The 15,600-nt window shown below is 40.1% G+C and overlaps 1 protein-coding gene across 3 annotated transcripts in view; it reads left to right on the plus strand.

The window, feature by feature from the left end:
* The window catches only part of Agbl1 (AGBL carboxypeptidase 1), a 775,775-nt gene that overhangs the window by 103,504 nt on the left and 656,671 nt on the right, over positions 1-15,600 (plus strand). For all 3 annotated transcript variants that reach the window (XM_063250014.1, XM_063250013.1, XM_063250015.1), the window contains exon 6: positions 13,653-13,690. In XM_063250014.1, the coding sequence (XP_063106084.1) occupies positions 13,653-13,690 (38 nt within the window). The remainder of the gene's footprint in view (positions 1-13,652; positions 13,691-15,600) is intronic.

The following is a 15,600-nucleotide window of genomic DNA, read 5'->3' on the forward strand; positions in this document are numbered from 1 at the left end:
AACATATAGAAGCATCTTTGGATGCAGGTGATAGGAGGAAGCTGGAGGACTTTGGAGATGAATGCTTAAAAAACCTATCATGCAGTGAAGGAATTATTGACACAAATATGGACTTCAGCCTTCTTTCACTTTGGTATATAAGGGCGAGCCACCTCTGCTGTCTGGGTTTTCTTATGGTGATTACACAAGCAGACAGCTACATCAATGTGATAAAAATTTAAAATAAGACAGAAATTTCTAGAATAAAAAGATGCATTTATATCCTCTGCCAATTCCAGCCCTAAAGATGCTGTTTAAAAAACTTACAGTACATATTTCTAGTCTTTTTAAATATTTACCAAATATATGCATATGTTTCTGAGTGTGTATAAAATTGTACATGCACACCTTTTTGTTGTTTACTTTAGAATTTTTGTACCAATGTTTCACTTCAAGATAGTTGTTTCTTTCTATTTAATAAAATATAGAGACCTGTGTCATTCCTTTTGTGTAGCTCTATCATGCAGATATATTATGATTTTTTTCAGCCATTGTAATATGGGATGATGTTGTGTGAAGTGGTCTGAAAGGACCATGTCTTGGGATTTGTTTCCACCAGAATACTCTTTTGGACCTGCTAACCCAGAACTGATGTTCTCTGTGTCTACTTTTTGTCCTAAAACAAGATGTAACTTCTTGCAGCTTTCATAATTGAGGCTTTGATCACAGCATTGTATATCTGGCTGATGGTTCCCAAAGTACATGATAATGTAGGGCATTATTAATAACCATACTCTGGACAGTCATCATCTGGTGCTGTGCATGCAGCAACCTGACTTCTCACTCTGTAGGGAACCAGGCTCTTTGTTCTTTGCTTATGACATTGTAGTGTTATGGGTATTGTGACACTGTGCAACAAATGACTTAGTGCATTTTGGGGAACTCTTCTTTTAGCTACTAACGTGGTGTGAATAGTATAAATCTAACTAATGAATTTACAGGCAGGATTTTGGCGACACAGAAGGTTCTTGCTCTCCCTAGGAAAATTTAAAAATTTGTCTAGTGTTTACAAGGAAAATTACTTCTCATAATTTATGTTATTTGAATCTAATTTTGTTTATCAACCAACACTCTGTAAATGTTCAAAACTCACCATTGCAAAGCCAATTTAATCTTTAATTCCATTTAATCGTATCAATGGCATTGTTAAAATAAACATGAGTGATTCTGACATGCTTGGGAGTTTATACAACTTTCCCATTTGCAAGAGCCAAGATATTGTTGTGTTTATCATAGACAAGTGATGGCTTTCATTTGAGGATTGGATAGATTTCCAACAGAAAGATTATTTTTGTAAATCTAAATCCCATAAAAATGTTGTTAATTGTCACACATGTATCTCAAGTTTGTTGACTCAGTTGTTTGAATGTCTAGATGAAGTATTTTAGAAGATATGCCAATTCAATGCTTTAAAAATGAAAACAATTTGATTTTTATTTCTTCATTTTTAAAAGCTTGTTTTGGTTTGGATTCATTTTAAGTGACAGTATATACACATAGAGGCAGTAAATATACCCAAGACTTAAGAGTTTTAATGCACATCCTGTTCTGCTACACTTGTGAATACTTAATGAATGCGACAGACTCTCAACCCACTGTCAAAACAGGACAGAGTCTTCTGTTATGTTGGGAATAACATTCTACCATCTTTAAAATAGCGAAAGTTCATTGTTCTTATTCTCTACCATGTTTCTGGGAACCCAGGAAACAGGGTCATATTTGGGCAAGTAGGAGTTTGCTAGATGGAAAGAACAAAGTGAGGAGATCCAGAGAGCTTCCTGTTGAAGCTGGCAGAGTAGTGCAAGACCATACATTGTATGTGTGTGTGTGTGTGTGTGTGTGTGTGTGTGTGTGTGTGTGCATGTGTATTTTGTGATGGTGGAGTTAGGTAGCATAGTGTATCTACAGCTTATGGCCAATGTTGGACTTCATTAGAAATAAATCTCACCCTTTAAGTGAGTGGAATTGGTATTTTTTTCTCAAGCCCCCTTGTCACTTGAATTTAACAAGATCTTACTTCCCAAGAGATGAACTGTCCAAGGATTCTGGAAATTGTAGACACAAATTCTGTCAATCTAGGAATGAGTAGCAAGTCACTGTGAGCCTCTGAGATGGACAGAGATAAGTAACCATTCTTGCTTGTCTGGGACCTCAGGTTCCAGATTGGAGAGTGCCCCAGAACATGAGCATTTTTTAAAATGTTGATTAAGAAAGGAGGATCTTTATGAAATCTTTGCGTGGAATTTCAGCAGTCATGGAACCATTGAGAAGCATCACTGAGAGTCTTGGCATTTGTCCTAAAAGAATAATGGCCTGGGGACCTTCTGTTATTTCTTCAGTAGAAAGCCCCTCAGTCAAATCTTGGGAGTACTGGAGCCTAGGTCAGGGTTTTGCAAGTCTAAGTCCTGGACTGACGGCACCTGGAAGCTGCTAGAAGTATACTTTCTCAGGCACCCACCCTGACCTCCTGAGTCAGACACCCTGCGGATAGGGACCAGCACTGCATTTTAATGAGCTTCGGGAAATTCTGTGCACACTCTCTGGTCTGTGACTGGTGGTGAACTGGTGGTGCTATGCTATATGCTGCCACGTGAAGGAGCACAGATTTGCCACGTTTTCTCTAGACACTTGTGCAACTTTTTTGAAGAGGAATGAGTAATCAATCATAACACCAGTGACAAGCTTTCTGTTATAGTCAGGGGCTGTGCAGAGAACAATTAGAATCAGGACATGGAGTTTATAATACTATTTTATGATGGTCATCTGGAAATTAACACAAGAAACTGAAGGAAATCTATCTGCAACACCAAAGACATAGAATGTTTAGTCAAGGGCCTAAATCCCACAACAATTACCCAGAGCTCATGACAATGCCTCCCACGAGTCCAACTGGAGGTCCAGAGCCCATAAGAAGGACTCACACCAGTCTCTTTTGCGGATCCATGCTGGGAAGGCCCAAGGTCAGCAGTGAAAGCCAGGAAGTCTATGCCAGCAGGGTGAAGGAACTGTGCTGGTAGGTTGAGGGTTCTACACTGGAGCTGAGAAGTCATGCTCAAAATGAAGACCAGGGCTGTCCTGAAAGCACCACAGCCATCCTCAGTGACACAGAGACTCCAGCTCTTCCAACAATAAGGATAGTAGAGTACCTGCCAGGAGGCCAGCATGACGAGTTCATCCTGGAGACCAAGCAGCACATATCTTCCCCTCCGGAGCCAGGAAGCAATGCTTGATGTGAAGACCAGACCTTTTCAGGAGAACTAGCGGCTCACACAGCAACATGTAGGAGAACCCAGGATGCCTCAATGCTTCAATGCAATAATCTCTCTTTCTCCACGTCTGTATTTATGCTGGCAACTTTCCGCAGGTAGAGCATCTATGCTCAGTGCCATGCTGATGTAATCCAGCTGGCATTAAGTTGACCACCAGTTCTTAATCCATAACACTTTCCTTGTTGACCATCTGAACCATTTTTAAGCACACAAGTAATTCACAATGTTCTAGAACGACTGTCAGTATTTCTAAAATTTATTATTACACCAACAAAACTTTAAAATTAAACAGTGATTCCTCACTTTCCTTCCCCCTCACCTCTGGTAACCTCGAATCCACTTCCTGTCTGTCTTTGCCTCTGTGAATCACAACATTTTGGCATGCTCACTGGGCTCCAGCCAGAAAGTGTAAGTGTTGGTATAATACAGGGGCCCTATTACTTCTACATCAAACAGAGTCAGGCTCTTTTTTGCTCTGCCTTTAGCTGGAGCAAAATCAGATACATTTGTATTCAGTCACTGAACTGAAAAATGTCTCCTGGGTGTCCGTTTGGTCTGTGTATTGATTCTGGGTGACATATCTTTCCTTTTGTGCTCTCAGATATTTCAAGAGAGGATGGTATGGTACATATATCCAACAATGTGTGATACAGTAATTATTCTACTGTAGTCACCTAGCAAACATTCTGGTCAATTTTGTTTTGCATGTACATGCTTAATTACATACTTTACTTATACATTAGTATATACGCTAGTGTAGGATTATAGTCATTCATTTATATATAATTTTATGAATAATGTAAGGAAGTTCAAAAGTAATGTTTATCTTAAGTGTTAATTTCAAAGACGCACCTCCAAGCCCAGGCTCTCCTGTTGGTGAGAACTTATTGAAATCCCAATCTGTTCATTTCTTTGCAGACCGTAGTGTTTTTTCTGTTGCTGGGGACTCTCAAAAGCTTAAGCCCAAGTCGTCCTGCTGGTGTTGCCTGTGGATCTGGAAGCAATTCGAAACCATTTCCCACTTTACAGAGTTGCTGCATAAGGCAAGCCAGAGAGGATGGGTCTGGGTCCTAGCCTTGATGAGAGGGATCTGCTCCTAGTCCCTTCCGCGGGCAGTAGCCATACTCTCTCCCTCCTGGACTTCCCTAACCAAGCCAGCCTGAGGTGTGGCTTCAGTTTCTCTTACAACAATTGCTGTGATTGGTGATGGCTCCCACAAGCTGTGCTTGACAGCATCTGGATAAAGTTGGGTGTGTGTATGTGTTTCTCTTTATTTTCCCTTCTAGAGAGAAATGGACAGATTCCATTCTCTTTATTTTCCCTTCCAGAGAGAAATGGGCAGAGGATCTGGTTGAGCCTTTCTATCACATGTTCCTGGTTTTTTTTTCCTTTCACTACCATGCAGGAGCTGTCTCAGTTTCCACCTCTGTTTTCTCCTCTCTCCCTTGAAAATGGTGATTAGCAAAATTTATGTTACCCATTTCCCTTGGCCAACTGTGTGTGTGTTTGTGTGTGTGTGTGTGTGTGTGCGCATGCATGTAACTTTATCCATTCTTCTATTCTCTCTCAAGTCAGGTAGGAGGCTGAGACTGTACCAAATGGTATTCTGTGCATTTTTGTTTGTGGGCAACATGTCTAATCCCTTGTAAAAGTCTTTCTTTGTCCATCTGCTATTTAGCTTATTTTGAAAACTCCCTGAAGAAGTTCTCTGATCTTCTGAACCATGGTTCAGATGGTCAGTGCCCAATGTGGCCTGGATAGCAAGGGTCCAGTATATAACTTGGGTACAGTCTGGTGCTAGACAGGTTTCAGCCCTGCTGCTTCCTAATGTGACTATGTCAGGCATGTTAACTTGCTTTTCATGAGAAGTGGTTGAGCTAAAATTACTATGCTTAAATTATTACTAATCTGTCACAAAGTCCTGTAGGCTCCACATGGAAAATATGTCCATATTCTTGTGAAGATTATTCTAGCTGAATCCTAAAAAATAGTTTGAAGGGAGTCTCAAGCAGACAGGGATGTCTTAGCATCAGGGCTATTGATTAGGTGAAAAATTGATTAGGTGAGAGATGAGTTTTGGGTGACTTCTATTTATTTAATTTTTAACATTAATGTTTTCTCGTTTTCACTGTACAACCCCTGGATTTCTTTGTTTTTTTCAAATTCATTGCTAAGATCTCTCTCTCTCTCTCTCTCTCTGTTTTGCTATTGTGAGAATGGAATTCTTAAAAAATACATTTTGAACTGTTCCTTGCTAATATATAAAACTATAGCTGATTTCGTGTATTTATCTTTTGTTATTGCTATCTTACAAGTCTTTATTATTTCTAAAAGTTTTAAACAATCTTTTAAAATTTTTCTCTAAGATCATACTCTCTGCAAATAATTTTACTGCTTTTCTGATCTGAATGTCATGTGTGCATGTATGTATCATGCATGTTTAAATGCCTTGGTAAGAGCCTGCAGTACAGTGTTGATCAGAGGTGGTAGAATGGATGTCTTTACCTTGTTCCTGACCTTAGGGAAAAAGCATTCTACCCTTCTTCATGAAGTGCCATGTTAGATGGGAATCTTTTGTAACCACTGTTCAGAAAGTGTCCTTTTGGTTCAGCTTGCAAAATGATTCTTTAATGGAAGTGTGATATATTTTGTCATTTTTCTGTATTTAGTGAGTTCATCGTATGAAGTTTTAAAAAGTTCTTTGTTCAATTGTTATGGTGGGTTATTACACTGGTTGATTTTCAGGTGCCAAACGAACTTTGCATTATTGGACTAAATTCCATTTGGTCATTGCATAGAATCCTCTGCATGTGCCCTGTGTTTTTGGTTTGGTCCACATCACCACATAACTTGTTACTGATTTCCAGCTTCTATTCTTGTCATCCTAGAGTCTTTTAAAAACAGTATTGTAGCTAGAGAGATCACCACAGATATCAGATAATTTCTCACAACCCTGTAGTGAGTCATTTGCTTAGCATGAAGAAGAGTCCTCACAATCTTACCAGGTTCTATTGAATGACACCTTGGACTCTCCATCTGAGATTTTACTGCCGTGCTTGCCCTCTTTGTGGGTTGAGCATCCCTGTCCAAATAGATATTATTTGCCTAGGTCAGGCCACTGTCAACTTATAGTGTCTGTAATGCAGTCATCACAGCTCAGCATGTGCTTCTTCCTAATACCTACACGGCAGTTCCCTCCTGACATTTCTGCTCAGATACTGCCTTCTCAATGCAGCCCAGTCCGACCAACCTTGAGAACTTGCAGACTCCCTCTACACAGATCATCTCCTCACCTCGTTTTTACTTTTTATCTTATCATTTACCACACTTTAGAATAATAATCTAGTGTATTTTTCAAAAATGCTATTGCCCATTAACTATTTTATTCATCCAAAATACTGAAAATAAATAGCCCTTCGAATACAAAAGCTGTTAGTCATCCCTTTGCCCTTTAAGGTAGTCACTGCTTAATAAGTATTTATTGCATTAACAAATCACATATGCAAACCTCTTACTCAATCTCTTAGGTTTTGAAAAAGGTTCAGCAAATATTTGAGGGTGTTCTGTGCTCAAATATCTGTAACTGGTGGGAATATAATAATACAAAGCAAAACATATTTGCTGTTATTCTAGGAATTGCAGGTTACAAGAAGAGATACAATCACACAAACTGAATGGAAAATTATGAACTGAGTAGTACAATGAGGAAAAGTGGAACTAAAGGGATACACACAACTGACAAAGGACTAGGGATCAGAAAGGCTTGTCTGAAGCGATGACAACCACGTTAAGATGGAAAGGCCGAGGTGTAAAGTAGAAGGGGAAGGGTGTCTAGAACATTTGAGGCTGCAATGTTAGCGCGACCAAGAATAAATGAAGGGAAAATGTTCTAGAGCTTGGCAGAAGACAGAGGAGCAGGTTAGAAATCAAAGGTGAGCAGTTTGACATGAGGCTGGAGAGGAGAACATCTGACAGACTTGAAAGGACCTATCGGTCTGTGCTTCAGATTTGGATTTTTTATCTAAGAGTACAAATGAATATAAGGGTAGCAATGTGGAGGTATCTTCATCCTTCTTGAGATGATCATTCCAGCTGCAGTGTGAGGTACAGTTTAAAAAGGACCTAGAATTGTTATGCATGGATTTGTTATATGGCTATGGGAGCAGTTAGGTGAGGGATATTTGAGTGTCTTTATTCTAGTTTTTTTTGCCTAACTATATTTTTTAAATACCTGAAATGATTCTGTAGTTCATATGTATCTGTTATACAGGAAATTAAAATGTACATTTCGACAAAGGAACAGTAACTCTAGAAATCACGTTTTGTTTTTTCAGTCAAATACCAGACATACTTAGGTGATGATGATAGAGGTCACAAAGGACGGACACCTTAATAACTCCCTGAAGTTAAAATAGGGGTGTTTGTGTGGAAGCTAATGTCAAGGTAGTAGGGGCAAGTAAGGTGGAAGACCCATTCTCTGGAAAAGTACTAGCTCCATTCTTTGGGAAGGGCCATTAGGATTTTTAGGAGAAGGTGAGAACCCTGCAGTGGATAACTAATATTGGTGACTATTGTTATATTTTGGACATCTGAGCAATACGATATTTAAATCTCATAATACAGTGTGGTCATTTTGCTTATCCAGTGTATCCAGGGATAGGAACCCAGCTTTCCCCAGGGACTCCTCTAGAACGGCAAATGATGGCTGTAGATTAATGCTTGCAACCACGTCTCCAGAGATGAGCCTTCTCCTTCACTTAGTCCGTGTTCTGCCCTCAATGACCTGGTGATACTGTTCAAGCTACTGCTTTGTTTCAGAGAGTGGTTAGGTTTTTAATTTTTGTTTTATCTCACCCCACACCATCCATCACCTTATATCCACTTTCTAGAGAAAGAACTTATGAGATTTATAGAGATTAAGTAAATCTGGAGCCCAGCACCACAAAAGAGGCTGCTCCAGGCTTGAAACTTAAGCCATCTTCTTCCTAACTTGACAACTCTAATTTGGTATTCAAAGACTTCTGTGAATTTCTGCTAACACAGCTCTCTGCACCTATCTCCATCTGCCTCTATTGCAGGTCTACATTCATTCAAATCACAACCAGGTTACCCCACATCAAATCCAGAGTTAGACAGTGAACTCAAGATGCCCAAATTTGTTTCTATGGCTCTGTGATGTGTTAATCCCATGTGCTAAGCACCTAACCTTGAACTGTGTGAAATTAATTTTAAGAGTAAAGAAATTGCATTGAGAGTACTTTAGATGCCTCTGGAATTCCGTTGAAAGTGAGAGGAAGTTAAGAGCATTAGAGAGAGGTAGTAGACTTCTAACCCAGTGTTCCTCTTGGCTGCTGCTGGACCTTGGGTAGGTTATTTATTCTTTGTGAATTTCACTGTTGCCATTTATAAAACAGAACTAATAATTTTATCCTCTGTTATTCCTACATATAATGTGATATACAATGATATATACAGGAGTCTTGGCATTTATAGATAGGGGTCTCCCTGTTTTCAATTTGCTTATTGATTCCAGATATTTGTTCTTGCTTTGATTTTGTATGTATACTGTATCCTAACAACTTTACAAAAGTTTTTTCCTAAAAGAAAACATTCATAGCACATTCCCAAGTAAGCACATATAAATATGCATGCATGCATGTTGACATAAGTTTCTTACATCACTACTAGTTTTTGTGACATGAGATGACTGGTATATTTGATTCTATTTATTTTATTTTGTACTTTAATTTATTTCATTTTACTTTTAGAGATAGCCAAGACTTGTGAAATTGATTTTACAATCCATTATGGTTAGAAATTTGGAATTTGAAAAACAGAAGGTCTAGAAAATGTAGGGACTTTCACTTTTCAAAGTTAGACAGCCCCTGAAGCTCCTTTTTTCACTGTATATTCTGGCTCCTTTAGGGTTTCCTCTTCTCTGGTGGTGACGCTTTCCTAAGTCAGCCCGATCTCTTGCTCTTGATTGAATTTATGTACAGGTATCATCTATTCCCATGGCTACAATGACTATTGCTACTGTAGTAATTTATAGATATGTATCCCCAAGTTTGGGTGTCCTCCAGAATTCTGCACCAGTGTTTCCAATAGCATCCTGAAAAATTTTACATGGATTTCATTGAGGGGGATTATCATCTCAAACTCAGCATATACCAAAGAAAAATCTTGTTTTCTCTAGGCAATGCAACTTTCCTCCTTTGTCTATTTATGGTTTTCTTATTATATTTATTTAATCTGAATATTTTAGCTCATCACTGATTCCTTTCTCTTCACTCTCCATAATTAATATTTCATCTAATGTTGTTAATTCTTTACTCATAACTTTCCTTTTAGCTTTCCTCCTTTGAATTATATCATCTTGGTTAAAAAATAATGATGTCTTTTCATTTATACCTGCAAATCTGAACTCTTTCGAATACAAGACTTTGACTTCAAACCTTGCCTCCGTCATTGCACTAAATGCTATTACTAAAAATTGATCTTCCAATTATGACATATGAAGAGATACTTTTTTCCTAATGTCTTAGGAGTCAAATTCTGTTATGTGACTAAACACTGACCATATCATATAGTGCTACTGGATTTTATTTATTTGTTATATTGTCATGTTATTTGGTACTTTCTAGAGGTTGAAGATATAGGAGTCACCTTGAGAGTCCCTTTCAACCACCAAAGAGTACCCAGCCATGTTGATGTTATCCTCTAAACTAGTGGTCCCCAACATTTTTGGTAGCAGGCAAGGGTTTCCTGGAAGATGGGGGTCAGGAGGATGATTTGGGGATGATTTGATTGCATTGCATTTATTGTGGATTTTCTGTTATTACACCATGTACTTTATTACTGCTATTATTACATTAGATTCTTGAATGTATTGTTATTTTATGGTGCTGGGAATTGAACTCACAACCTTGTCTTTGCCGGGCATGTGCAGTGTTGCTGAGCTATATCCCTGGCCCTTACCTTCGATTCTTATAAGGAGCCTCAACCTAGATCCCTCTCATATGCAGTTCACGGTGGGGTTTGTGCTCCTCTGAAAATCTAATGCTGCTGCTGATCTGACAGGAGGTGGAGCTCAGGCAATAATACTTGGCAGAGGAGCAGCTGTAAATATAGGTGAAGCTTTCCCTGCTTGTCTGTGGCTCACCTTGTGCTCAGCAGCCCAGTTTCTAACAGGCCTTGGACAAGCACGGTCTGTGGGTGGGGATTGGGAATCCCTGATCTAAACCACTTATTCCCAAACGTTAACATACATATGAATGATACAATGGTATAAGAATTCTCAGTCTGCACTGTCAAGATGGGGCTTGAGATGTTGCATCTCTACTTGGTTCCCAGGAAATGTGAGCCTCCTGGTTGGAGACACACTTTGAGTAGCAGGGCTCTAACCTTCCCTTTCATGTATCTCTTCTCCCTGCTGCTCTCTGAGTTTGAGCTTGTAGCATCTCCCACTCTTCTAACTGGTCTGCCTGCTGCCTATGAATCTCGTCATGCATGTATCTCTCATGAGCCCTACATTTACTGTTCTACTGGCTAGTGAATTGGTACCTCATCTGTTAGCTCTCCAAGGTGAAGGTCTCCACAAATTAGAAATGCTAGGTCACTACCATTTCTCATCTGGCTCGTGATCCAAGACTGGAGTAGATGCTTTGCTTGGAGCATCCTCATTCTTTTCTGTTTTCATAGGAGTTTTCTTTTCTGTGTATCTCATGTGGTAAAATTAATTAGGCTGTTCTACTTTTCCCCAAAGTACTGATTTTCTTTTTGTCCCAGCTCTAGCCCCACCTAGGCCCTGTATACTGTGGCACCTGGATTGCTCAGACTGGTAGATTCCCGTCAATGTTGGGACTGAATTTTTTCCTAAAGAGACACAATCCACTGATGTAAAATATTGATGGGATTATAAGAGTTAGGGCTGTAGAAGCAGCAAGTTGTTTAGAGAAAATCTTGGTTATGAGTTATCATTGAGGTGGTCCTCAGTTGAAGCTGACTTGACCTCCATTATGACAGCTTGTGTCAGCTCTCCCTGGTCTGGGGTGTTGCTCACGTTGTGAGTTTGTATTGGGGCCTGACAACTGCAGGCATTCACTGCAATGGGATTTTCATAGAGTACAGGAAACAATGGTGTCCAACTGCTGTATTTCTATTTTCTTTTTGTTTATTGATTCTTCTTTTTACTGTTGGATCTATGTTTAAGAAATACAGCAACACAAACAGAGGTATAGTTACCTAACCAGAGGTAAGAGCAGTGAAGTTAGAGGTCCTGAGAATAGTGATGACCCAGTTCTGCTCACATGTCTGTATTTCCTTGGAGGAGTGATCCAACCCCCTTTACCTGTTTCTCCAACCCTCAGGGGGTAGTAGGAGAAATTACTGTTAAATAAACTTTACGGATAAGTTATAAAGGTCATACATAAGGTACCTATTTTTTTTTAAAAATCTTAAACAGAATTCTAGAATCACACCAAATTTCTCTCAAAGGTAGTGAAATTTTCCTCTTTCCTCCATGTAGGTGTCTTTGTTTTCTGCTGCTATAACAAAATACTTTAGAATGAGTAATTTATAAATAGTAGAGGTATACTTAATTCATGGGACTAGAGGCTGGAAAGTCTAGCAGTATGGGACTGGCATCTTCCCATCATTGGATAATAGCTTTGTTTCTGAATCATAAAATGGCAAAATATATTGCATAGCAAGACAGAGTAAACCTGAGCCTAGCTCAAGTTTCTCTTTCTCTTCTTATTGCAACCATTAATGCTTTCATAGTGGCCCGTCCCTTCATGACTTCATCTAATCTCATTGAACTCAGAAAAATCCAACCTCTGAGTATGACTAGCTTATGAATTTCATATTTCAGTGTCTGTTATGGATTAAAAACTGGTGGTCAATTTAACGTCTTTTGTATTACATCAGCATGGTGCTGAGTGTAGATGTCCCACCTGAGGAAAGTTGCCAGTATAAATAAAGAAGTGGAGAAGGAGAAGCTATTGCATTGAGGAGTTGAGGAATTGTGGGTTCTCCTACGAGGTGCTGTTTGAGCCGCTAGTTCTTCTGGAGAAGCTCTGGTCCTCACATCAATCATTGCTTCCTAGCTCCGGAGAGGATGACGTTTGTCGCTTGGTGTCCAGGATGAACTTGCCATGCTAGCTTCCTGGCATGTACTTGACTGTGCTTGACCTTGGAAAAACTTGGGGCTTCCATGTTGCTGAGGATGGCTGTGGTGTTTTCAGGTGTTTCAGGCTGTAGTGTTTTGTTGTGAGTGTGACTTCTGGGTTCCAGCGTAGACCAGCATAGCTCCTTCACAGCTCCTGCTGGCATAGACTTCCTGGCTTTCACTGCTGACCTTGGGCCTTCCCAGAATGGATCCATAAAAGAGACTGGTGTGAGTCCTTCTTGTGGGCTCTGGACCTCCAGTTGGACTCGTAGGAGGTATTGTCATGAGCTCTGGGTTTTCATCTGGACTCATGTGGGACATTGCTGTGGGATTTAGGCCCTTGACTAAATATTCTATGTCTTTGGTGTTGCAGATAGATTTCCTGCATTTTCTTGTGTTAACTCTGGGTGTCCATCATAAAACAGTATTATAAACTCCATATCCTGATTCTAGTTGTTCTCTTCACAACCCCTGACTATAAGTTTCCTACACATGAACTTTTGTGACACACATTCCAACCAAAGCAGTAGGTTTTTGTGTGTCCTTTATGAAATGAACTAGCAGATCATTTGGAAGTGGGCCAGAAGGTATTTTCATTCTCATTTGCCTGTTGATGTTGCAAATTATGAAGTTCCTTCATGAGGAAAAACAATGCATTTGGAAGAAAATCTCCTACATAACCACTGTAAGGGAATAGCCCCTCTCTCTAATATTGCATGTTTTCCAGTGTCACTGGGGGCACGAATGTTTTGAGAGCTTGCACTGCTCTGCTGCATTCTCTGAATTTCTAAGCCCTGTTGCCTCTGAACTAGCCACCAGAGTCCCCACCTAGGTACAAATCAGGAACCTGACAAGAGCTTTCTGTGGCCAATATGAGCAGCAGACAAACAAGTCTGCTCTGCTGGAAAGTTGGTGGAAGGTGGGAGGCAATGGGAGAGGAGGAGCAGCAGCAGAGTGGACCTCTGAGACCCATTTGCAAGATGGACACTTCACTCTCTGCAGTGTCTGCATATCTGCCTCTTTAATGGCCAGTGCTGGGATCAATAGAATGACTGTAACCTGGTTAATAATGGGCCTGTTACATGCCACAGGTGAGTGCCTTGGCTGTGGGATCCATAGGCTGATAAAAAAGACCATTGAACACTGACTTTTCACTTTTCTCTTTTTTTCCCCAGGACAGCCACTGAAGTTTTGGCAGTGTTGCTGAAATCCAGTAAGCATCTCTCTTGAAGAGGGGTTATTTCTTTCCCCTGTGATCTTAATGAAAGGTGCTTTTTTGTTTCCATGGCTTGTTTCAGACCTATAAGGAAGCAAAGCCATGTGCTGGAGCTTTGGGATGAGATGGAGAATATTATGGCTGCTCCACGTGCATGACTGTAAGGAGAGAGCAAACATCTCTCCATGTGGACATGTCCGTATACAAAGCCACCAAGACAATTGACCGTAAAGGGTGAATGTTGTCTATTGAGGGGCTGGGGATATCCCAGCTGCTGCTAACTAGAGAGCAGAACTTAAGAACTGCTGAAATAGGTTCGAGGTTCCTGTGGGAGTGTTCCACAGAACAGAAAAGGTTATGTCTGGGTAAGTAGCAGATTTTTGCATTTGGTTCCCATCTCAGTTCATACATTCTTGGGCTGGTAGAGTGCCGGGAATTGCTGGACAATGTGGATGTCGATAACAAATTTATATTAAAAAGTTGACTTTTTTCTCATTACTAGAGTGATTGTAAAAGAATAGCTCTGGGGGTTGGTGCAGTTGTGAGGATTTTGGTGGGCAGCCCTGCCCTTAATTATGTTGGGAGTCAATTTCACCTATACAATACAATAAAAGGCATGATGCACTTGGGAGTGAAAATATGTTATCTTAATGGTTTTATTTTTCCACTCTCCCCATTTCTTCATCTGTTTTAATTTGGCACCTTGGAAATGAGCTGCTTCAGTAGTGATATTTTTTTCTCTTTTGGAAGCCCGAGGCTTATAGGTAATAGGTGAACTTTAATCAAATTTATAAATATATAAACAAATAAAAATAAAAACACTCCCCAGGCATATCTCTGTCAACAGAGAAAGCACAAAAAAATCAAATCATATATGCCTCCCTTTATAGAACAAAGAAAAAGTCGAAACTTGAATCCATTTGATTTGTTGGAACTTGATACAATACACAGCTCTGTCCATAGCTCTACAACCTACAGGTAGAATGGACAGTGAGTAGACGGAGGGCATGGAGAGTTGGAAGTTATGAAGGATAAGGTGGAAAAGAGTTATCGTGGGTTCCGGGAAGGAAGTGCTCATTCTTTACCGTGAGCTTATTTTGAAGTTTTGACACCTTGGTTCTCATTATTAATCTTCTCACTGAGTTGCTCCTAATCATAATGCCTGGTATTTAGTGCAGCAAGGTGAGGAAGTGTTGGGTTGCAAGACTTGGAGGAGATGGGAGTATCTTGGCAGACCAGCCTGTGAATATCACGCCTTGGGGAAATAGCTTTCTTCTGAGTCATCCCAGCCAGGCCTTGACAGTGGAAAACTTGATGTCTCACGGGGAGACAGCCTTGAGAGCTAGGTGAGGCCAACTTACCCTCTGTCTTAGTTACTTTTCTCTCCTTACTGAGACAAAATACCTGACAACCAAAGTTAAAGGAGGAAAGGTTTATTTAGCTCACAGTTTGTAGAGGTTTCAGTCCATAATTGGCTGGCTCCAAGCAGAGCGGCTTGTTAGAAGTCCATCTCAGAGGGGAAAGAGTTCATGGCAGCAGAAGAAAGCAAAAACAAGCCAAGGAAGGGAAAGACAAGCCTGTCAATCCAATCAGTGGACTGATCCAGCAATCACCTAGTCTTAATCCCTGCACCCTTAATTCTAGCATTGAATCACGAATCAATCACAAACTCTAGATTCAGCTGCCTCCAAAAAAGCCCATCTTTGGAGGACATCTGGATACAAACCATAGCACCTTCTGTATATACATTTTTCTTTGGCCTTAAGCTTAGAATTGAGGGTCCTGCCTTGGAGGTACTTAGGACATGTAAAACTCTGAAAGTAGTCACATGCCACTTAATTCTACTGCCACTTAACTTCATGATGTGCTGGCCCAGAGGAAAACAATAGCCAGTGTACACATGGATT

The sequence above is a fragment of the Cavia porcellus genome, unplaced genomic scaffold (assembly GCF_034190915.1).
Source record: "Cavia porcellus strain 051 isolate PalLab524CR breed Dunkin Hartley unplaced genomic scaffold, mCavPor4.1 scaffold_6, whole genome shotgun sequence".
Classification (NCBI taxonomy): Eukaryota; Metazoa; Chordata; class Mammalia; order Rodentia; family Caviidae; genus Cavia; species Cavia porcellus.